Genomic DNA, 26,882 nt, shown 5'->3' on the forward strand with positions numbered 1-26,882 from the left:
AAAATTCACTTTTCTGAAAAAAAAGTTCACTATCAAATATATATATAACAAGGTATGGATCTCAAAATCACTCCAAAACGGGGTGCATCGCTTTGAACAGCCATATCTTCATCAATTGTGCAGCGATTTTCACGATCTCGGTCTTATTCAGCGCAGGAATGAATTTCCTTTCTGGAAATGTATATGTCTTGCAATATTTTTACAAATGCTGGGTCAACTTTTAAGAAATAACACGATACACAACTCGCATGACCCAGTTTACAATTAGTCTTATTTATAAGACGCGCAAAGAATTTAGAGATACTTTTTATATTGGCTAAATTCTTTGGAACGTCTTATCGGGAAAAAGTGAAAAATGTGTTGGAAACCAGAAAGTTTAAATTTTCATCGATTTGCGTAAAATTGCAAAATAACATGACCAACTCATTCAGTTTTAGTTCAGTAGTCCATTTTTACCTCAAATATCGTCGAATTGAAGTTGGAAAGGCATAAATTCTTCAGTTAAACTTCTGCTTAAATCGCAAACAAATCACTGACCTGTAGCCATCTCATGAAACTGATTTGAATATGAACCAATCAAAAGAAGGCATTACGGTGTAACGTGTACGCGTAATGTTATTTAACACGAGCTTTTAACACCGACTTTTACCTAACTAGATCTAGTATGCTAATCTTTGTCGATTTAATAAGCATATGTTCAAAACAGATATGGTGCAGTTCCTATTCACTGTTCTAAGTTTCAGCAAGTTTTTATGCATGTCTTTTTCGCATCTCGGTCTGTGTTTATTTTATTTACTTACATCCTACGTTACATAGGAGGACGGTATACTGTACGATCTGTATCAAAATTATTTGTGTACAGTATAAAAATAAAAGATGTAATTTATTTCAGAACTTTTTAATTGTCAATTTAGGAAAAACAACAATGCTAAATTAATCAAGAAAAGTATAACATCGGTTTACTATGTAACGCTCTGCACCACAACAGACGAACGCAAACTGTATTTTACGCTGTTTATTCTCCCACTTTAAACCAGATGCTTTACATCGAGGTCGTGTTATCGATTATATATCTACACAGCGAGCGAATCGAGAGATATTGAAAAATTGAATAGTGGTTGGCTTTAAATTGATCAGGCGTGCAAAATTCAAAGTGTCATTACATAATTTCTACGGAACATTATCGAGAAATGCATTATCTACACAGGTATGTAAATATCATAGCAATCCGTTGATATTAAGTGTCTTATATCGGGGCTTGAATGTTGCGCAGAAAATCCATGCGCAACAATATAGACAAAGAACGAAAAATTCCCACCATTAATTTGGTCTTTCCCCCTTTGTACGCTCCAATTACCCATATAAAAAGTAGCTTAATATTAAAGAGCGTCAAAAATTTGGACTAGTTGACAATGCTCATGCAGTCTTTGTGAATGAAATCTCCAGTTGTAAAGACACACCTCCGCATTGGACCAATGAAATCACTCGTGTGTTTAAAATGTCAGTTGAAATGTATGTAAACAAAGGTTTCAAACGGCGCTGGACAGTTAGTCTTGATGCATAATGTAACGACAAGAACGGTAATAATGTTTTTTCATACGTTTTATTGAATTATGGTATCGAGGTACATGAACTTTGTAGGGAAGTTGCCCTTTACTCCGTGAAGATTTCAGTCTTAAAGACTGCATGATCATTGTCAACTGGGTCATGCGAGTTGTGTATCGTGTTATTTCTTAAAAGTTGACTCAGCATTTGTGAAAATATTGCAAGACATATGCATTTCCAGAAAGGAAATTCATTTCTGCGTTAAATAAAACCGAGATCGTGAAAATCGCTGCACAATTGATGAAGATATCGCTGTTCAAAGTGAGGCACCCAGTTTAGGGGTGATTTTGAGTTGCATACCTTGTTATATATATTTTCAATAGTAAATGTTTTTTTCATAAAATTTAATTTTTCGTTATAATATGATTATTTATCATTCAAAATGATGTTTTCACTAATTAATATCATAGCCACACGCTAACAACCTGTGATAGTTATTATGCGTTGCTTATAGTTATTGTGTTTAGTCAGACTCTGTCTTACTCTTGATACAATTCGCAGGTGTTTATGTAATCACGTTATACGTTTTTTATATGTTATGTTGGTTTAATTTCTAAGTAACCAAGACTTTATAAAAAACATAATACACATAAATGTCACGTCCATGGTCAGCCACTGTTTCTTAAACCTTTAGATATTTAATGTACATGCATATTATATACAGTATCCGCTGTAGTTGTTTTGAAAAAAATATATTTTGTTTCAAATGATTAACAATATTTTGTTGCTTATAAAGCATTATTTTTGTATATATACTTCAATATTTCGGGGAGCGTTGGTAACATTCACCAGAGTGTACTCCCATGTAACTTAGATTTAGGTTAATATTATAATGTGTTCTTATTCTAATAAAATTATATAAAACATGCGATATTGTTTTAACAATGTAACCACACAAATGTGATGTATTTCATAGTCATCGTTTTGACTGTAGTAAAAGAACTTTGTGTGGTTATTTACGTCGACAGCATATACATATATACTATGGCATGCGTAGAGAAAATAGACAGACTGACGATACTATATACAGAACGTGTGACTGAAGACACATGTCGAATAGGACACTTTCAAGGAATGATTTTACACTCCATAATATACGAGTCTCTACAAAACATATGTATTGTAGTTGGTCATTGATTTAACAGACAGAACGCGATATCACACGGCTAGTATCCAGTGCGTTTTCATAACATTAAGATACATGACATGATAAACATTTAGGAGGCCTTGCTTTTTGCAGATATGAAGTACGGATATGCCACGCAAGTCTAACTTGTGTAATGTCTTCTGTACTAACGATCCAAAAAATGCAGTACCTATACACGTTTATAGTATATCAAGAGAGGGTGAACGGATAACAGAAAGCATTCTGTGCATATTGACAAAGTCATTTATTGGAAAACAAGAGGGCCTGAAAGGCCCAAAGTCGCTCACCTGAGATAACAAGATATTATTGGGACAAATCTTCTGACCAAGTTTCACGAAGATCGGAAAATAAATGTGGCCTCTAGAGTGTTAACAAGGTTTTACTTATGCCATATAAGGAAAAATGCCCCGTCCCCTTGCAGCCATGTTTTTCAAGCAACCGGCATCATTTTTTAACTTGTCCAAGATATTATTGGGATGAATCTTCTGACCAAGTTTCATGAAGATCGGAAGTAAATGTGGCCTCTAGAGTGTTAACAAGATTTTACTATAGCCATATAAGGAAAAAGGCCCCGCCCCTTGGAAGCCATTTTTTCAAGCAAACATAATTATTTTCGAACTCATCCAAGATATCATTGGGACAAATCTTCTGAGCAAGTTTCATGAAGATCGGAAAATTAATGTGGCATCTAGAGTGTTAACAAGGTTTTACTATAGCCATATACGGAAAAATGCCCCGCCCCCTGGCGGCCATGTTTTTCAACCAACCTGCATCATTTTCGAACTCGTCAAAGATATTATTGGCATGAATCTTCTGACAAAGTTTCATGAAGATCAGACAATAAATGTGGCCTCTAGAGTGTTAACAATATTTTACTTTAGCCATATATAGCCCTATAAGGAAAAATGCCCGGCCCCTTGGCAGCCATGTTTTTCAAGCAAACGTAATCATTTTCGAACTCATCCAAGATATCATTAAAACCAATCTTCTGACCAAATTTCATGAAGATTGGACAATGAATGTGGCTTCTAGAGTGTTAACAAGGTTTTACTATAGCCATATAAGGAAGAATGCCCCGCCCCCTGGCAGCCATGTTTTTCAACCAACCGGCATCATTTTCGAACTCATCCAATATATTATTAGGATGAATCTTCTGACCAAGTTTTATGAAGATCAGACCATAAATGTGGTCTCTAGAGTGTTAACAAGATTTTACTATAGCCATATAAGGAAAAATGCCCCGCCCCTTGGCAGCCATGTTTTTCAAGCAAAAACGTAATCATTTTCGAACTCATCCAAGATATCATTAAAACCAATCTTCTGACCAAATTTCATGAAGATTGGACAATGAATGTGGCCTCTAGAGAGTTAACAAGGCAAATGTTGCGCCGCACAACGCACAACGGACGACAGACAAAAAGCGATCACAAAAGCTCATCATGAGCACAACGTGAGCTAAAAATTCACGAGCCCGTTGCAAATCCTTTGAAAAAAACCAAGTTGCCTACCGAAAACGGTCATGTTTGACTAAAGTTAGTTTTTGTCTCGACCAAACCACGCAAGTAAGTCTAGTGTAATGTATTACCAAATTTAGACATAGTACTTATGAAATAAATGGAAAAGTATAAACACAGATTACCATGAAACGCTGACTGAAGTGCGATTAAGTATGCGAAGTGATTAAGTATGCGAAGTGCCTTGCGTATTATTCTACCACGGCACGTGACTTGTTTTCTATATACAAAGAAGGAAAACTACTGTTGGTTATTACCCCGATATACCAACGGTTGTTTAAAGTGACGTCACTTTGATTGTCCGCACACTGTTTATGAATGAAGACGATGTCATTTGATTTTATTTGTTGTGGTGACGTCACGTTTTCGCGGAAAAGTGGAGGACGTTCGGTTAATATAATTCTCATTTATAACCTTTAAATCGCGGATAACTTATTGATGAAATCGTGTTAGAATCGAAATAATCGACGGGTAACCGTTGGTTATTGCGGTAATAACCAACGGTATGTCGTTCCGATGCTTGTTATCAAACCACACGGGCTACGCCCTCGTGGTTTAATTCCTACGCATCGGAACTCCATACCGTTGGTTATTACCGCAATAACCAACGGTTACCTGTCGATTATTTCTTAATTCTACCACGGCACGTGACTTCTTTTCTATATACAAAGAAGGAAAACTACTGTTGGTTATTACCCCGATATACCAACGGTTGTTTTAAGTGACGTCACTTTGATTGTCCGCGCACAGTTTATGAATGAAGACGACGTCATTTGATTTTAGTTGTTGTGGTGACGTCACGTTTCGCGGAAAAGTGGAGGACGTTCGGTTAATATAATTCTCATTTATAACCTTTATATCGCGGATAACTTTTTAATTAAATCATGTTAGAATCGAAATAATCGACGGGTAACCGTTGGTTATTGCGGTAATAACCAACAGTATGTCGTTCCGATGCTTGTTATCAAACCACTCGGGCTACGCCCTCGTGGTTTAATTCCTACGCATCGGAACTCCATACCGTTGGTTATTACCGCAATAACCAACGGTTACCAGTCGATTATTTCTTAAATAACCAATGTACAAAGCATTAATATTTGTAAGGCTGGGCTGATATTTACATTTCCACATACATTATGCATATACACTGGGTCTTCATTCACTAAAAACCTATGGAAATTATTTTAAATTGTTTTTGTTTTTCTAGGTTTATCCTTTTGTTTGCAGCAATTTAAGATTTCAAATAGACAATTTGATCATAAGTTTTCACTTTAGTGCAAAAAAGTAATGATTTGCTATGTGAATAATAATCCAGATTGTATTCTTAAAATGTAAGTTTTCGGCACATACCGTAACTTAAATGGCTCTTAGATTCCGATGTCTTAGTACGTGTTTGTTAGAATAAGTTACAATCTCCGTAAATTTTAGGTAAATACTCTTTCATGAGATACCACAAACTGTGCGTACATTTTTATTTATAATCAGCATTTTACAAATCAGATAGGCATTTTTTTAATAAATATATACATAACAAGAGCTGTCACCATAGGATGACTTATGCCCCCTATAAACACTTGATAGAAGTTATGAGCTTTTTTCGAAACCTTAACCCAAATTTTGAAACCTAAATGCGGACTCTAAGTTCAAGGTCACAGGGGTTAAAATTTGTGTGCGTATGGAAAGGCCTTGTCCATATACACATGCATGCCAAATATGAAATTTCTATATGAAGCGACATAGAAGTAATGAGCATTTTTTCGAAACCTAAAGGCAAAGTGTGACGGACAGACGGACGGACGGACAGAGGGACGGACAGTCCGATCACTATATGCCCTCTTTCGGGGGCAAAAAACAATTGATAACAAATAACAACCAAAAGTTAAACATACGAGACATGATGATGAATGCCTCCTTGTGCACATTGTGCAAGACTAGAAGCGCTGACTCCGTGTACACGATGCACACAGAAACATAAGGGGATTTGAGTCTGAGACCATTGGGAAAATTGTATTGTAAAACAAAAATTCAAATAACATAAGAAACAATAATCCTATACATGCAATAACTGGATATTCACATAATATATCATGCATAGTTTGTTTGATTTAGAACATAATTTACAAAAGTAATTTTTTTTTTTTCAATGACAAACAATCACACGGTTTGTAAATATAACTACAGATTTTGCTTGTACAAACTATAAAGCGTTCATGAAGCATATATGTGCATAGCGATTTTGAAAACATGACAACATTTTAGAAAACATGACATCAACAAATTATGTACGAGCTTTAAAATTGGTAAATTTCATATCAGCAAAGAACACACAGTGTAAAATTCACTCCAAGAAGACTGGGAAGTTGGAATGCTTGTTATTAATAACGTATTCTATGTATACAATGTATTTACAATAATTAATTGAATATTTCATATAATGTATACAAACAGCTAAGACTAACATCTAAGAATGACCGGATGTTATCAAAACAATATATTGAATAAAAAATATTTTTAACATTGTACATGAAATAAAAAAACTCAAATACTTAATGGAATTCCTTACAATAAAGTTACCACTACAATAAATTAGACTGTCAACTAGAGCTTTGTCACAGACGTGACAAATACCCCCACATGCCGCATTGACACATAATATTTTGCATGTCATCTTCACAAAAAACAGCGGACACCATGTTCAATTTTTAAAACGCACCAAGTGACCCCTTGACCTAGTTTTTGACCCAGAAAGGCCCATGTTCTAACTTGGCCTTGAGATCATCTCCATAAAACTTCTGACCAAGTTTGGTGTAGATCGGATGTAAACTACTTGAATTAGAGAGCGGACACCATGCTGAATGATAAACAACGCACTAAGTGACCCCGTGACCTAGTTTTAGGCCCAGAATGGCCCATGTTCAAACTTGTCCTAGAGATCATTTAGATAAAACTTGTGACCAAGTTTGGTGAGGATTGGATGAAAACTACTTGAAATAGAGAGCGGACAACATTGTGAGGTTTAAAATGCAATAAGATACCCTGTGACCTAGTTTTCGACCCGGCATGACCCATATTCAAACTTGACCTAGCCATCATCTAGATACAACTTCTGATCAAGTTTGGTGAAGATTGGATGAATACTACTTGAATTAGAGAGCGGACAACATTGTTATGTTTAAAACGCCCTAAGTGACCCCCTGACCTTGTTTTTGACCCGGCATGACCCATATTTAAACTTGCTCTAGACATTATCAAGATACAACTTCTGACCAATTTTGGTGAAGATTGGATAAAAATACTTTAAGTAGAAAGCGGACAACATGGTGAGGTTTAAAACACACTAAGTGACCCAGTGACCTAGTTTTTGACCCGGCATGGCTCATGTTGGAACTTGACCTACACATCATTTAGTTACAACTTCTGACCAAGTGTGGTGAATATCGGATTTAAACTACTTGAAATAGAGAGCTGACACCATGCTCAATGTGCAAAACGTACTAAGTGACCCTGTGACCTAGTTTTTGACCCGGCAAGGCCCATGTTTGAACTTGGCCTTAAGATCATTTAGATACAACTTCTGACCAAGTTTAGTGAAGATCGGATGAAAACTACTTGAATTAGAGAGCGGACAACATTGTGATGTTTAAAACGCCCTAGGTGACCCAGTGACCTTGTTTTTGACCCGGCATGACCCATATTCAAACTTGCTCTAGACATTATCAAGATACAACTTCTGACCAATTTTGGTGAAGATTGGATAAAAACTACTTGAATTAGAGAGCGGACAACATGTTGAGGTTTAACACACACTAAGTGACCTAGTTTTTGACCCGGCATGGCCCATGTTGAACTTGACCTTCACATCATCTAGTTACAACTTTCGACCCAGTGTGGTGAATATCAGATTTAAACTACTTGAAATTGAGAGCGAACACCATGCTCAATGTGTAAACGTACTAAGTGACCCTCTGACCTAGTTTTTAACCTGGCATGGCCCATGTTCGAACTTGGCCTAGACATCATCTAGATACAACTTCTGACAAATTTTGGTGAAGATCGGATGAAAACTACTTAAATTAGAGAACGGACAACATGCTGAATGTTTAAAACGCACTAAGTGACCCTGTGACCTAGTTTTTGACCCGACAAGGCCCATGTTCGAACTTGGCCTAGACATCATGTAGATACAACTTCTGACCACGTTTGGTGAAGATCGGATGAAAACTATTTGAAATAGAGAGCAGACACTTAATACGGACCAACCGACAGACTGACCGACCGACAGACAGACAAGCTCACTCCTATATACCCCCCTAAACTTCGTTTGTGGGGGTATAATAATATTACACATACATATACAAAAGTAAATGGCTACTTTATTAATGCTTGCACATATTTTACAGTTCCAAAGAGTACCTTGTTTCTGCAACATTTAGGTTTATGTTAGGGAATCTTTTTTTTAAGATATTTTAACTTTACAAGTATTGTGCAGAACGGTAAATAAACTTCAAACTTAGCTAGTATTGCAAAAAAAAGCCTGGAATAATGGTAAGATGTAAACTATGTTAGTTTTAATGTCACTTTTTTGTTACTTTTGAAGCATTTTTATATAAGGTCTCATTTCATGTAAAATAATTAGTTACAATAGGAAATGGTGGCATGCAAAAAAGAAAATGAAAAATTGCATATTTAAGCAGCTTCACAAGTGGTATTATCCTGGTATTTACTCCAGTGTTTTCACTTCACAATAGAGCAGCTTGTCACAGACTGTCCCGACAAGCATCTTGTTGTCATACAACGAGGCCACAGAAGATGCAGAGATCTGCAGGCCTTCGTTGGAGTAGAGTTCCGTAATTCCTTCAGCAAAGCTACTGTTCTTCATGTGGATATACAATACCTGGACAATGTAGAGAAAGATTGGTTAACCCATTTATGCCTAGTGGATTATCCCATCCTCCTAAATTGGATCAGTTTTTTTCCAAAATTAGGGATGTCTAGTATATTTATTTCTATATTTAGAATATTTCTTACAGGAATTCCTTCAAGCAAACAGCGCAGACCCTGATGAGACGCCACATCATGCTGTTTGCCAAGGCCTTTTTTCTAGACGCTAGGCATAAATGGCTTAACTGTCAAAGAAGGTTTACATTACGACAGGTTCAAGTATGGTCTCCCAATCCCACATCATGTTTAAGGCACATACCCAGTAAATATGTTTCAACTAATTGGTAAATTAACAAAAAATCTGTGTACTTGTATCTATTTAATACATTTTGTGGCGATATACACATCTATTATATAAATATGAAGGATGACCTTGACCTTCACCACTCAAAATGTGCAGCTCCATGAGATACACATGCAGGCCAAATATAAAATTGCTATCTTCAATATTGCAAAAGTTATGGCCAATGTTAAAGTTTTCGGAGGCACAGACTGACAGACAAATACAGTTCAACTGCTATATGCCACCCTACCGGGGGCATACAAATAAATAATTAATTATTATATTATATTAGATACATAAGTAGTGTAAATGAATTTACGTCACCAGAAATAAGTTGAAGTATGTTCTAATTATAGAAACACATCATTATTCAACAGGTTTATTTAATAAATGTACTTTTAACGTGCTATAAATTCATCCATTGCAAAATGAATGCGAACAAAATAATTATGTCCCATAACATTTCTCTTGTTGCAATTGTTTATAGAGCATTCAAATTTTGAATATCTACATGATAGATATTCCAACCAAAATCTAAACAGTTACTGTATCATTTTATTAGCGATTTCAAGTTTTATGACTTTTTTAAAAGGAATTCTTTATTTATATTGAAGCTTTTAAACAAATAAACAATAAAAGAGCAATAAAACAAAATAAACAAGAGATGTGTTTGTCAGAAACACTATGCCCCCTATTGCGCTGCTTTGAAGCCATAAATTTGACCTTTGACCTTGAAGGATGATCTTGACCTTTCACCACTCAAAATGTGCAGCTCCATGAAATACACATGCATGCCAAATATAAAGTTGCTATCTTTAATATTGCAAACGTTATGACCCAGGTTAAAGTTTTGACGCCGCTCTGAAGCCATACATTTGACCTATGACCTTGAAGGATGACCTAGACCTTGACCTTTCACCACTCAAAATGTGCAGCTCTATGAGATACACATGCATGCCAAATATTAAGTTGCTATCTTCAATATTGCAAAAGTTATTCAATATTGCAAAAAATTAACCAAGATTAAAGTTTTCCACAGACAGACAGACAGGCAGGCAGGCAGGCAGGCAGGCAGGCAGGCAGGCAGGCAGGCAGGCAGGCAGGCAGGCAGGCAGGCAGGCAGGCAGGAAGGTAGGAAGGTAGGAAGGCAGGAAGGCAGGAAGGCAGGCAGGCAGACAAAGACAGACAGACAGGCCAAAAACAATATACCCCCGATCATTCGATACAGGGGCAAAAAAAATAACAATAAAGACCATCAGAAAACAGTTTGCTTGACTATATGTAGTATTTCAATTAGATCATACATTACTAGCAATTCAAAGTTGTTTGGAGAAATAGGCAATATCAATCTAATGTTTGTGTTAATTTCAAAGCATACAAAGCATAACAAAGTTTACTTTTAGATTTGTTATTAGTAATTTATTTATATACAAAAATGAAAGAAAATGAAGACCATACTCTGGCTTAAGTGTACACCGCATAAAGTAAATCATGTCTAGAGATTACTTTAGCTTAATTCAAAGGTCGGGATTAAATGCAACAAGTAACTTCTTTGTACTTACATTGCGAGGTAAAACATCATAAAATGACCTTTAAAAACAATTTATACATAATTGATCAAGAGAAGTAAGTAGCAAATTTGAACAACTAGTAAATTATCAAATACATTTGTTCCAGTAAACAGTTTCTTTTGGAATGCGTTTTCGCAACTATACTTAACATAATAAAATACTCCCCATATTTCACATACCCTTAGAGTATGTCTTTGCAACATAGCCATCTTTATATTAAACATACACTTTGGAGAAATTAATTGAAAATCAGAAAAAAAAATGAACCAAGAAGACTATTGCCAATCAATATTAGTCCCTTACCTATCATATTGCCATCTGTCCATGTTTTAAGTTTCATGAAAAAATATGAAGAACTTTTAAAGTTATCCCAGAATCCAGAAAAGCGTGACGGACAGACTGACTGACAGACAGAGTGCAAACCATAAGTCCCCGGTACGGGACTAAAAGCTTACCCTGGAATACCAAACGGTTTGGTGTTCTAGTTGTTTGGTGTTTTAGTTGTTTGGTGTTTTAGTTAACATCAAAAGTGAACATCAAAAATGAAGATCGGAATGACGCCTTACTCTGCTTTTGCTCAAATATACACACAGTGAAACTTAAGTTGCACCCATATCAAAGAAACCTTTGAAAAATATATGGTTCTCAACCCTTTATCACTTAAGTTAAATTATAAGATATTTATTTTTACGCATTCATACCTAGCATGACCCTAGCAACCTAGATCTTATATTTGACACACAGCTAGATAATGGAGAACAATTGTGGACAGTTATTACAGAATCCCTTGATGCATAGTAAAGAAAAGACTAAATAATGAATAAATCATCCTATTTGTGACCTTTGACCTCAATGTGTGACCTTGACTTAACCCCTAGGATTATGGGTGTTGAATATGAAGCACCCCCAGATGATTGAGAACATCTATGACAAGTTTCATGGCTCTGGCACATGTGTTAATGGAGATAAAGCTCTAAGCTAATACTAAAAAGCATTTTCTCAAGATACAAAGGGCCATAACTCCTTTATTAACGGATGGTGTACAATGCCATTTTGCGTGCATCATCCTCTTATCCATATATATACTCATACCAAGTGTCAATAAAATCCGCCAAAGCACTTCCAAGATATGGCTCCGGACAGACGGACAGACGACAACGCCAAAACAATATCCCTCCGCATATTGCAGGGGATAATAAGCTTCTAACTGGGGAAAGGGGTTAATAAACGTTAAGTAACTAATAGCAAAAAAGTGAGACAACAAGAGCTGTCAGAGGACAGCGCGCTCGACTATTCGAGTGCTTGAAAGTATAACGTAAGCCATCATGGGGAAATTGTTCATATTCAATAATTTATTAGACAATCTTTCAAAAATAAAAAATAAAAAGAAAAAATAAAATTGTGGGGGGGGGGGGGGGGGGGGGGTTAGTGGGGGTGAGAGGGGGGTATAATGTGGGGTGGGTAATTTATTAGATGATGTTTAAAAAAAAATTGCAGGGGGTGGGGGGTAGGGGGTTGAGAGGGGGGTATAATGTGGGGTGTGGTAATTTATAAGATGATGTTTTAAAAATATTTTTTTTTTGGGGGGGTGGGGGGGTGGGGGGGTAGGGGGGGTGGGGTGAGAGGGGGGTATAATGTGGGGTGTGGTAATTTATAAGATAATGTTTAAAAAAAATTATGGGGGGGTGGGGGGTAGGAGGGGGTGAGAGGGGGTATAATGTGGGGTTTGGTAATTTATTAGATGATGTTCAAAAAAAATTGGGGGGGGGGGTTGGGGGGGGGGGGAAGGGATTCTGGGTAGGGGCATGGGGTATTGTTTGGGTGGAATCCATTGTGGTATTCAGGTAAGTGTTGTTTTGTCAAAGTAATAATAAAATGTGATCATAAATAAAGAAGTTATGGCAATTTAAGCAAAATGTTCAATTATCTAAGTGTAAAAGGGGCCAAAATTATTCCAAATTGTTTGATACAGTGGTCTACTCTTGTTTATAGGTTGGGGTCATGTTGGTAAACAAGTATGCAACATATAAAAGCAATATGTCAAAGAATATAGGAAATATTTGGGGTAGTTTGCAAACTTTAACATAGATTTATCAATAATATGCATATTCTAAGTATAAAAGGGGCAACAATTATGACAAAAAGATTGATAGAGTTGTCTGCTCTGGTTTATAGGTTGGGGTCATGTTGGTTAACAAGTATGCAAAATATAAAAGCAATATGTCAAGGGACAATGAAAATAAATGGGGCAGTACGAAAACTTTAACATTTGCTGCATATTCTAAGTAGCAAGGGGGCCATAATTATGACAAAATGCTTGATAGAGTTGTCTGCTCTTGTTTATAGGTTGGGGTCATGTTGGTAAACAAGTATGCAAAATATGAAAGCAATATGTCAAGGGACAAAGAAAATATTTGGGGTAGTACGAAAACTTCAACATTTGCACGCTAACGCAGACGCCGGAGTGAGTAGGATAGCTCCACTATATATATTTCATATAGTCCAGATAAAAACAAATGTTCAAGACACGTCACACAATAATTGGATTGTTTGTATGCAAAAATAGTCTTTAATTTGATGAAATCCCACTTACCTGTGATGGGGACACTCCTCTGTCAGGGGCATCCAGGTACATTGTTACCTGATAGGGAACCGGATGGGAGCCTATCAGGAGGTTGCCTGTCTTCATATCCACAAGAATATTGTCTGGGTATGCGTACAATGGCAACTCCTAGAATATCCATGTATACTTATATATGTAAATATCCCCCCACAAAAGAATTAAAAAAAAAAAAAGTTTGCAATTTACATGTGTCGCTTTTTGTTCAAGGACTGAATTGTTCAGCAGGTATTTATGGAAAGTATTAAACATTGTATAGATGCTTACATATATATTATTTCATATACATGTACATTATGATCTCTTTTTTGTCCTTTAATTTAGTTGAACAACCTAAAATATAAGGTAATTTTTATTATTGTTTAAATATTTCATTCTTTTGACCTTTGAACAAAAGTTGCCCATAATTAAAGTATGCTAATTTGTTTGTTTCTTTGAACTATATTTACATAGCATTTTAACAATGCCTTATGGCAAAAAACTGCAACACCAAAATAAACAACCTGAGAAATGTTTAGTTCATCATTGTCATCTCGTTGGTAAACATTTAACATCTGAAAAATTCCATGGGCCAAATAGACAGACCTGAAATAGAAAGTAACAGTGTGTGTACAATCCTACAAAAGGTATACATAACCTGCATGATAGTGGAAACCATACAATTAAGCCTATTGTTTGTAAAAAGGTCATTTACATGTACCACTTTATAAACATAGAAAAGAGAGTACAATGCAACATATTATTTATAATGCATTACGGGGTCAGTTAAACAAGAGCTGTCAGAGGACAGTGCGCTCGACTATTCGAGTGCTTGACAGTATAACGTAAGCCATCATGGGGAAATTGTTCATATTCAATAATTTATTAGACGATCTTTCAAAACTAAAAAAAGGAAAAAAACTAAAAATATTTGGTTTTTTTTGTTTTAATGGGGGGGGGGGGTTGAGAGGGGGTATTAATGTGGGGTGTGGTGATTTATTAGACGATCTTTCAAAAATAAAAAAAGGAAAAAAAAATTGTGGGGGGTAGGGCGGGTAGGGGGGGGGGTGAGAGGGGGGTATAATGTGGGGTGTGGTAATTTATTAGATGTTTAAAAAAAAAAAAATGGGGGGGGTAGGGGGTGAGAGGGGGGTATAATGTGGGGTGGGGTAATTTATTAGATGATGTTTAAAAATAAAATTGGGGGTGGGGGGTGGGGGGGGAATGATTCTGTGTAGGGGCGTGGGGTATTGTTTGGGTGGAATCCATTGTGGTATTCAGGTAAGTGTTGTTTTGTCAAACTAATAATAAAATGTGATCATACATAAAGAAGTTATGGCAATTTAAGCAAAATGTTCAATTATCTAAGTGTAAAAAGGGCCATAATTATGTCAAAATGTTTGATACAGTGGTCTGCTCTTGTTTATAGGTTGGGGTCATGATGGTTAACAAGTATGCAAAATATGAAAGCAATATGTCAAGGGACATTGAAAATAGTTGGGGTAGTATGCAAACGTCAACATTTGCTGCATATTCTTAGTGGAAAAGGGGCTATATTTATGACAAAATGCTTGATAGAGTTGTCTGCTCTTGTTTATAGGTTGGGGTCATGTTGGTTAACAAGTATGCAAAATATGAAAGCAATATGTCAAGGGACATTGAAAATAGTTGGGGCAGTACGCAAACTTTAACATTTGCTGCATATTCTAAGTGGAAAGGGGGCCATAATTATGACAAAATGCTTGATAGAGTTGTCTGCTATTGTTTATAGGTTGGGGTCATGTTGGTTAACAAGTATGCAAAATATGAAAGCAATATGTCAAGGGACAAAGAAAATATTTGGGGTAGTAAGAAAACTTAAACATTTGCACGCTAACGCAGACGCTCACGCCGATGCCGGGATGAGTAGGATAGCTCCACTATATATATTTCATATATAATAGTCGAGCTAAAAATGCAGAGGAGGGAATATGAATACATAACACAGAAATGCTGTTTGAATCCTAGAAAGTTGTCTAAGGTTACACAATTCTTACACATAAAGAGAATGTAGTTGCAACACAGCAACGAGCGTGTGTTCCCACATTGTATTCATACACACAAACACACACACACACACACACACACACAAATCTCTCTTCTATAAACATTAACTGATAAGTTTGCAGTTACAACAGATTAAAAATTTCATTTAACATTTTTATCAACTCAGTACCTTTTGTCAAGTGATAATTTAATGCCGTTTGCCATCACTAATGCGTCCACAACCACCCTATAGCTTGAGCCATCATAGTACAACACGTTGCCCCATGGTAGGAGAAGGACAGTTTCTAAGGTCGCCCCAAACTTGGTAGTGGAGTATCCAAAGTTGGTCACATAGAAACTGTTCTCGCTTGTAGCTGCCACATCGTTAATTCTGCAACAGAAATGTATGAATATTCAGCTGAGGCAATAAGTGATGTTGGACATTGCATCAAGATTATGTATGATGATGATTAATGTTGATGAGTTAATTGCAATATTCTGCCATAGATACACTAGCTAAAACTTTGTTAACAAGAAGGCCATGATCATACACCTCAATTGCTCACCTGAGTGCAAAGAAAAACAAGAGCTGTCTCCATCGGAAGACATATGCCCCCGAAAAAGGCTTTTTCAAAACCTAAACGCAGATTTTGAAACCTAAATGCGGACCCTAAGTTCAAGGCCAAGGTCGAAGGTGTCAGATTTGTGTGCGTATGGAAAGGCCTTGTCCATATACACATGCATACCAAATATGAAGGTTACATCTGAAGCGACATAGAAGTTATGAGCATTTTTCGAAACCTAAACGCAAAAGTGTGACAGACAGACAGACGGAAATGTGATCACTATATGCCCACTTTCGGGGGCATAACAATTGTTGAAGACTTCATCTAGTTTTTTCAATAATGGACCCTGATTCAAACATGGTGTTGATATTTTTCAGGATGAACATTCTCACCATTGTTTATCAAGATTTACTAATAAATGTTGCTTCTTGAGAAATAATATGGTTTTCCAAAGAATCAACCCAGTGACCGACAGTGTTTTTTCGCCTTTAGAGGAAAAATGGCATGTCCCTTTTTTGTGAAATTTTATGAGGAAAGGGGAATTTTCTTTTTGTTTGAGATAAAAATGATTTGATGTTTATATAATTTATTGTTATAATATGTCTCAAGATTGTTATTTAGATTTTTAATAAGATCTTATCCAGTGATCTAGTTTTTGACCCCTACAATAATGCTTCCTGAATAGTAACAAGGTTTTTCTTATAATTTTCACCGTTACCTTCTTTTTGACCCCAATTGACCCAGGTTTCATTTCAACTGACCCAAAAATATCGCTTCTAGAGTAGAAACAACCTAAAACTTGACAATAGAAATGTTTTCTTAGATATAATGCAGTAGCCAAGTTTTTAACGATGTCTAGATATTGTAAAGATAAACATTTTGACCAAGTTTGCCCAGGATTGTGTCATAAGTGTGGCTTGTAGAGTAGTAACAAGCTTTACCCTCTACCACTTAGATACGTATGTTCGTGTATTTGTAGCCCCTAAAAAAGTTAAATTATATTTAAGACCTTTCTTACTAGATTCAAGTTTTTAAGGCTTCAACTCAAAACCTTAGATTCTTATTAGCAGCAAACAACATAAAACCTGAACAGGCGGCGAGTAACTCGCAGGCTGTTCTGGTTTTATGCTGTTTGCACATAGCCATTTTATGCTGCTTCTAAGTGGGAAAGGGTTAATGTGGTTAAGGCATTTCAGAAAAGCTCACATGGAATACTTCCTAATCAGGTAAGCTAACAAAAAAATACAAATGATTCTGCAAGAAAACATGTACCGTCAGTGACTTTAAAAAATCTAACTTCAATATATCTTGTATGGAGCCCATAATGTGGATGTTATGGCAACACAATTAAGCAAAACAGTATTTATTCAACCTTAAATACGTGACATAGAAAAATTACATTGCATGACAAAAAGGCAGATTTGTGCATGTGTGCAACAGCTTAAATTAAATTATAACTATTATAAAACTGAAATAAATCATACAACACAAACATTTAAATTACAGTCCTTTATTGAAGTACATGTATCTTAAATTTAAAACTTCTGACTAATAATTTCTACATTATGTAGGACAGACAAATGACATAAATTGTGCAATTGTTACATAACAGAAAACAAAACATGCTTATGTTCGATTTATTTGGTATTTGTTTTGCATTTTGCAGTTTAAAAAAATAGCTAGATTAAGTGATACCTATGATGTTATTTGAATTATTCCAGATGTTTATGAATTAAGCCAAGTAATTTTGAATTGTTTGGATGCTCTGACATGAAAGAAACATATGTGTTGCAGAAAAAGGGATTTAAACTGTTCAAATGATGAAGACCAATTATAACAAGAGATGTGTTTGTCAGAAATGCAATGCCCCCTATTGCGCCGCTTTGAAGCCATAAATTTGACCTTTGACCTTGAAGGATGACTTTGACCTTGACCTTTCACCAATCAAAATTTGCAGCTCCATGAGATACACATGCATGCCAAATATCAAGTTGCTATCTTCAATATTGCAAAAGTTATGAAGAAGAGTAAAGTTTTGGTTTAAGTTTTTGATTTATTTTTTTTTACCTTTGACCTTGAAGGATAACCTTGACCTTGATCTTTCACCACTCAAATTGTGCAGCACCATCAGATACATGCATGCCAACTATCAAGTTGCTTTCTTGAATATTGCAAAAGTTATGACCAAGGTTAAAGTTTTGGTTAAAGTTTTGGGAAACACACACACACACACACATACAATGACAGACAGGCCAAAAACAATATACCCCCGATCTTTCGATCTGAGAGCATAAAAATTTGAGGTACGATTGAAATGTTTGTTGCAATGCTTGTTAACAAAATACTTGGGCTATCAGCCATGTTGTTTAATTCTTCTGCAACAAATTCCAAATTGTTGTTATTTACTGAAATAACCTACACTTAGCCATTAATTATTTCTTACACAATACCCAGTTCAGGAGACGGTCTCCGCGATACTTACACTCTCATGTTCTCATCTGCAAAGGTCTTCAGATGTCTGAGAGAGAGGGTTTCTGGCTCAAACTCAAATTTCTCCACTGTGTCCCTACCATTTGGATGATTGACGATAAATAGAGTGATCTTTCCTTAAATAAACATAACATAAAACAAGACTATTGCAAAGCGATATATGTCCCCTACCAGCTCCATCATTGTCAGAAATTTCCACCATTGTCAGATTTTTTATGCCCCCAGATCGAAAGATCGGGGGTATATTGTTTTTGGCCTGTCTGTCATTGTATGTGTGTGTCCCAAAACTTTAAACTTGGTCATAACTTTTGCAATATTCAAGATAGCAACTTGATATTTGGCATGAATGTGTATCTCATGGAGCTGCACATTTTGAGTGATGAAAGGTCAAGGTCATCCTTCAAGGTCAAACGTCAACTTCAAGGTCAAAAAAACAAATTCAAAAACTTTAACCAAAACTTTAACCTTCTTCATAACTTTCGCAATATTGAAGATAGTAACTTGATATTTGGCATGCATGTGTATCTCATGGAGCTGCCAATTTTGAGTGGTGAAAGGTCAAGGTCATCCTTCAAGGTCAAAGGTTAAATTTATGGCTTCAAAGCGGCGCAATAGGGGGCATTGTGATTCTGACAAACACATCTCTTGTTGATTTTTTTATTTGTTGCCATATACACCAGAATGTTGACGTAAGAATAATTAAATGACGTGCATAATCTCCATATTGCCATCTATACATGTTTCAAGTTCATGAAAAAATATGAAGAACTTTTCAAGTTATCGCAGGACCCAGAAAAGTGTGACAGACAGACAGACAGAGGCACAGAGCGCAAACCATAAGTCCCCTCCGGTGAAACCGAAGTGGACAATTACATTTAGTCTTTGCATGTGTTATTGTGTTTTAATGAACTGTTTTTAATTTTTTATTGCAGATGAAAGTAACTGCATTTGTAAAAATTAAATCCAAACATTGCACAATTAAATTTACGTAGCATAATTTATAAATCTCTAACTAATTTGTTGTTAATTTATTCCTCATCGTATTCACATGGTTGAAAAATAATCTTAACAATATATCTAACAATTATTTATAATATACAACCACACTCTAGAAAATGCCCTTTTGACAACATACCACGAGCTCGAAAGTACCTGTAATATTACAAAATAGCCCCAAGTTCCCAACCCCCTCCCCCCCTGGCCTCTTCAAATCCTAGCTGCATGAAGCACTGGTTTGCAATCAACTCACCTGAATCATTATACCTATCACAATTACTAGGTTCAACTCACCGCAAGATATGATACAAATAAATTTTCAATATTCCATTAGCTAAAATAGCATTTAAAGGTTGTAGAACTGTACCGGTAATTGCTATGTTCAGATATTCATCCAGAACTGCCATTAGTTAAATCAAAATTGTTGAAGAGACCTATTGGTAAACTTTTAAAAGAATTAAACATTTGTAACTTAATCAAGTTGCATAAAATTTACTTCCCTAACCCATGTTTATCGAATATGATTGGAATAAGTGTTAATAGCTTTTATGTGAAAGATATTTTATTAAAATCTTAACTCCTATTCATACATGACAATAGATATGAGCCCTGCTCTGTGAAAAGGGGGTTTAATGCATGTGGGTAAAGTGTCGTCCCAAATTAGCCTGTGTGGACTGTACAGGCTAATCAGGGACGACACTTTTGGCCTAAACTGGATTTTTGCTAAGAGGAGACTTTCTTTAAACAAAAATATTATATCATAAAAGTGGAAAGTGTTGTCCCTGTTTAGCCTGTGTGGACTGCACAGGCTAATCTGGGACAACACTTAACACACATGCATTAACCCCCTTTTTTACAGAGCACAGCCCATATGTAAATTATAATAGAATGGACCATTTGTTACACATATTGCCAGACTTTGTCTGATCACGCCCAGAAAAACTGAATATTTGTTGGCAAAATAATATATATAATATATATTTCGATAAAGAAGCAGAATAGCAGACCCAATATTAATCATTTAACCACACATCTTCATAATAGCCTAAAATTTGAGAAATTATTGTGTTCAATAAAGATCAAATAGAAACATTTAGGACAATTTGGAAAAGCTTTTTAACATAAATCATTTATTATAATTGTACTCAATTCATGCACTTTTGTGCTTTTATCAATTTGTTGAATCTTAAATGATTATGTTTTTTGATACTGTCTCATGTTTTAATTTCTACATATATGTTGTTTTTTTCTTGCTATTACTAAATGTGTGTTTTTATATAGTTTTTTTTTACCAATAAATATATATATACAAAACAAACAAGACCTGCGTTTGGGAAGCACAATTATGACCCCACTGTGCTTTGAAGCTGTACCACAGCTATTTTATAGAAAATTATTATTGAAGACCTTCCACTCACCAGCCACAGTTATGTAATCCAAAATGCTAGCAAGAAACAAGAGCTTTGAAACTAATATGTACTATAACATCACTTTGCCAGAGATATATCTGCAACAAGGGTACATAACATGTTGATCACTGTGCATGACAATATTGTCTTTTACATCTACACTTCAGTGTGATGACATATATTTAGTTACCCTTTACCACTTAAAAACGTATTTAACCCTTTACCACTAAGAAACATATTTAACCCTTTACCACTTAGAAATGTATTTAACCAATTACCACTTGAAAACCTAATCAAACCTTAACCACTTAGAAACTTATTTAACCCTTTACCACTTAGAAATGTATTTAACCCTTTACCACATAGAAACGTATTTAATAGCTTGACAAATGTAAAACTAATTAGCGCCACAAAATAAAACATTGAACATACAAAAATGGCTACACTTAATGGCACATAACTCGGGAAAATATTGATCACGGCACTTGAAAATTGTGTCTTCCACATCTACACTTGATGGTGATGACTTATTTAAAGCTTCAGTTTTAATGCGAAATAAGTTTGCTCCACACACTTAAAACATTTAATGTCGACAGACAAATCTACCAACCCACTGACAGTGTGACTACAGTAAAGCCCTTGTCAATTTGTTGGGATATAATTATAAGGACAAATACAATTGGTGAAGTATGGTCCACAGTTTCTTCATACAATGCATCTGAACCAAATATATAAGTATGCAGATTATTAATTCATTGTTAATATTTTTATATTTAATATTATTCAGACAGCGCTATTTTTTTCTATACCTTTGGCTGCACTTTACCTACCAGTGTCCTCATTTTGTATGACACTTATTCCATGTGGACGGAAATCGGAGGAGTCAAATTCAGGATCCAACTCAAGTTCTGTTACCCCTTTCTCAGGAGTTTTGAAGTCAAACAAGAGTACCTTCCCTTTTCTACCTTGATCCACGTACAGACTTTTCATATGAGAGGAAGACAACCCCCATAAAAATCCCTACAAAAATAATCTAGACAATAATTATCTTATATGATTATTAATTACATTATGTGTATTACAGCAAAAATATAATTTTAAATATGTAAGTTTTTAAATGCACCACAATAGAAAACAAAAATATTTATTTTAATTTTACATACCTACAAAACCATTTAAGTTAGAAAATAAATGAGTAACCCACACTTGTAATGAATGTTCTTCCATCAGGTAACGTCTCCATATCTTCTGACCCATGCTCTGTAAAATGTGGTAAAAAAACAACATGAAATCTCTTATACACTGTGCTAGAATAATGCTATCAAAAGTGTCATCAAAGTAAAAAAAAAACATCAAATTTTAAAGATTGCAAAATAATTGTGTAATTTTGCAATTAATATCAATTTTGTTTACAGATGAACAGATGAATATTTGGAAAATGGTTTCTGAAAATTTAAATTACACATTACTTATGGACATAACAATGTATGCACCTTTAATATGAAATGCATTTACACTAAATGGATCTTTTATGTTTGCTCTCCATCAAAACAGGCAAAATCACATATTGCCTTGACTACCATAACTACTTGTGCTATAGTTAAGCATCTGAAAGTCCTAGCAATACTGCAACAGTATTCAATGTGATTTCTTTTTCGAAGAGTTTTTTAATCCTACATGGACTATTGATTTCAAATCTGGTCCCAACTGAAAGTACTTTTTAATGGAGAATACGGTAGTATACTAGTATCTTGAAGTTATCTTTCCATTCATTTTTTTATATTCTTTTATTGAATTATTTAAAATGAAAATAAAAACAATTAGATTACCTTTCAATCATATATCCAATTTAAATAAACAAGAAAACGTTAAAAAAAACTAACTGATAAAAACACCTGATAACAAGATATGTGTTTGTCAGAAACACTATGTTCCCTTTTGTGCCACTTTGAAGCTATATATTTGACCTTTGACCTTGAAGGATGACCTTTACCTTTCACCACTCAAAATGTGCAGCTCCATGAGATACATATACACATGCATGCCAAATATCAAGTTGCTATCTTCAATATTGCAAAAATTATTGCAAATGTTAAAGTTGGGGCAAACAAACAAACCAACAGACAGGGAAAAAACAATATGTCTCCCACTATAGTGGTGGGGGACATAAAAAGTAGAAGGAAGTGAAGTGCTGCTTCATTCTTTACATCACACCTCTTGTAAGATGATTTTCATCGATTGACATTGAAAAAGGCATTAGTCAGTTTTTGCTCTCAATAATGATTTATGAGACAGCTTTATAGTGGAATATAAAGGTTATGACAAATATCAGATGGACTGGGTTTTTTTAACATTAATATAGTAAAATTGAAGACAATTTTTATACTGACATTTAACAAGGAAATGTTGTGATTGTGACAATGAAAACACTGATATTTGAACTTTTCTGTAACATGTTTACAATAAAATGATATTTTTAAATGTTGGCCCGTTTACAGTGGCTTGTTCGTGATTCACACACAAATGTATGTGAACAGGAGCACTGTGATAGTGACATAAGAGGGATTGTTTTGAGCCAAGGAATTGGAACCAATGAAATGGTTTATGTTAAGAGACTGTGAATGATTTTCAATGTTGCTAGATATGACGTCTTTATTTAGCTCCTTCAGAACTTTTTGTACTAACAAAGTAGAAGCTGTTATAGAAAAACATCTGCAAAATTCCGGGTACTTTAAAATCATGCCGATTTTCGCTTGAACGGTTTTTATTTTCATTTCCCAGCTATGAATTCCACACCTTTACTCAGAACTAAAAAATGTTGTTTCTTTCCAAAAAACAAATGCTTCAGACTCCCTGCCCTGACATATACTCATTCTCTACAATACAGTATAGAGTGGATATTCTCTTAGACATATTATAATAGGGCAAACAGTCCAGCATGATCACATACAAAACTGTATACCATTACCGGGCATTTACACCTACCAACACCTGGTACAAGTTTGCATGGGCCTGGTGCATGACTGCGAACTGTCACATGCAGACCGAGAAGATATCTGTAATGAGAGAGCAAGATTATGAATCATATTTGGGCAAGAACCAACACTTTATTGAAAAGAATAAACAGGATCTGCATGGGCTTAATCGGCAGCTCCTAAAGCAAAGTAATCAAACATCAAACTTGTCTACTTAAGGTTTGATAACCTTAAGCATTTATCTGCAATTTTTACACAGATGGAACGCAAATTAAAGGATTTATTTCAGCTGCTTTGTTTTCAAACCAGCTATTTTTACATTACAGTATTTTATGGCAGTTACTCAATAATGATGCCAAGGCCAATTTGGCAGTTTATAAGACCGCATGCGTTTGTTTAAAGTATCGTATCATAAAACAAACATGGGAACATTTACAGGGTGCAAGATCACGTGCCTTTGTAGGGTTAACAAATAAATGTCAACAGATGTAAACACATCGGTAAGTGATGCATTTTTTAAAATAGCTTTTAAACAATTTTTCTTAAGAATTTCCACTAGTGCATAAAACACAGTTGTTTATGCTGTTCATGACGATACATCAGAATTAATTTATTTAATAAGTCTGTGTTCTTGGTAAAAAATTTGATGTGCACAGCATTTATGTTCACGGTTATGCTGCACGCAAAGTTAAATTTTGGCACTGATTTCAGACATATTCAAGGATTTATTTTTAAATCTTAAAGGGACCTTTTCATGTTTTGGTAAATTAACAAAATTAAAAAAAATGTTTCAGATTCGCAAATTTTTGTTGCAGTAATGATATTTATGAGGAAACCGTAATACAGAACATTTACTATGCTCTAAATATCAATTATATGCATCTTTTGACGATTAAAAAACCTGAAATGATAAGCGTTGAAACGCCAAATGATTGAATAATTTGGAGAGTTCTGTTGTTGTCCATATATTTTGTGAAACTACGAGGATTGCTCATATAAAGAATAAAATGCATCACTCATTGTATAAGCATTTAATGACAACCTTCAATACATGTGCCAAAATCTGTGAAAAGGTCCCTTTAAGATATTGGCACAAACTGCAAGAAAAACTGTCTTTTAACTTTTAAGCACAAAAGATTTTCAAATATATTTCAATAACTTGAGATATTTGCAAAAATAAAGTTGTTAACGGCGGGTTTACATTTTTTCCAGCCTGAGTGTAAATCCCTGTGAACCCTGTTGATCCTGCACCCTGTGAAGACCAAATAAACAAGCTATTGAACTTAACATATAGAAATTCCCAAAATGGAACAATGATTTTGCAATTTCTGAGGTCAATAGACTGTTAATTGAAATTTCCCCGAATATTAATCATGCCTTTAAACATTAGTTAAAAATGTGCAGAAATCAATGAAAACTTTAAAAAAGACAATTCCCAGATTTTTCAAGTGGCATAACTGAATCCGGGTTGTTTCGCCCTAATACTTTGCCCGTGAGCCGCTTCGCCCTAATACCCGATTGCCCTAGGTCATTTTGCCCCAATTCCTGGGTTGTTTTGCCCTTGTTTTTATATATACAGCAATTCAAAAGGATTTATCTTTAGATTATCACAAGCTGGTATCATAATTCCTTTGGAACTTTAACAACGATGTTTGGAGATAAGGGGATAATAAGAAGCACGTCACTTGCAATCTTCTGTATTGTTTCCTTCAATGTTAACCATATAATTTGCAGACAACAATGTGTCGAATATTCTATATAGATTAGGATAAACAAGACACCGATACATACACAACGAACAAAATCAATATAAAAAGTATACTACTTAGAGTGACAAGATAAATATGTTTGTTATTCCATTCACTGCACATTTCTAAAGCATTAGATTGTGTTGAGTTACTAACAACAGCAACAAGACATTACAAATATCAGATAACACATCAGATATTCTTTTTTTATAATTATCAAAATATACGGTTGTCACAATTAACGTCTCTTTCGCACTTGTGGTTGGTATATTTTACGGGTAATATAGCTGTGTGAAAGATGTTATATACAACACACTTTAATAAATTACTCAATTAAAGATAATTGGTATGTAGTTGTTAATTAATAGGCTTAAATTGTAATTTAAACTAAAATTAGGGCGAAACAACACACTTGTAAGGGCCAAACTACCCAGCTAGGGCAAAACGACTCAGATGACCTAGGGCGAAAGACCCGATGCTAGCATAACTAAGCAACTAACACTCTATCTGACTTAACATATTTTATGGCCATATCGATGAGATTGGGTATTTTCTAAGCTGGGGTATTTACAACAATCACACATTTTCAGGTGAGAAGATGATTGTTCTGCTACATGTTATTTCAAAATTAGAATACCTGTTCAAGCTTATTGAAATAAGTCATTTTACATCACTCAAAAACGGTCGAGAAATGAGCACATTTTTGATAAGCAAAATTAAAAAAGAAAGAATTAACAGCAAAGCGTAAATAACTTCATGAGTTTCATCAGATAGGTACGAATTGTTTGGGAATGAATCATAATTTATATGTTTTATGTATTGAAAATATCACAAAAGTACAATATCAATAATAAAGATTATTGGCATTACATGATTCTGAGTGCATGTTGAAGAAACAGCACAAATAAACTAACAAGGACGATCTTAATGTAAATCATAACTGTCAGTAAATTATTTACGAGTAACTACAATATTTAACAGATGAATGAAGTCAGCACGGCTTCAAGTCAAAC

General features: G+C 35.0%; 1 protein-coding gene across 1 annotated transcript; it reads right to left on the bottom strand.

The window, feature by feature from the left end:
• Positions 1-5,721: 5,721 nt before the first annotated feature.
• Positions 5,722-26,882, bottom strand: LOC127841843 (serum paraoxonase/arylesterase 1-like). The gene is made up of 9 exons (XM_052370970.1): positions 26,740-26,882; positions 24,132-24,202; positions 22,351-22,406; positions 21,977-22,166; positions 18,734-18,857; positions 15,876-16,076; positions 14,185-14,266; positions 13,655-13,792; positions 5,722-9,160 (listed from the first exon to the last, which is right to left on the bottom strand). The coding sequence occupies exons 1-9, from the start codon at positions 26,805-26,807 to the stop codon at positions 8,987-8,989; spliced, it is 1,104 nt and encodes a 367-aa protein (XP_052226930.1). The 5' UTR covers positions 26,808-26,882; the 3' UTR covers positions 5,722-8,986.

Source organism: Dreissena polymorpha, chromosome 8 (genome assembly GCF_020536995.1).
Source record: "Dreissena polymorpha isolate Duluth1 chromosome 8, UMN_Dpol_1.0, whole genome shotgun sequence".
Lineage (NCBI taxonomy): Eukaryota > Metazoa > Mollusca > Bivalvia > Myida > Dreissenidae > Dreissena > Dreissena polymorpha.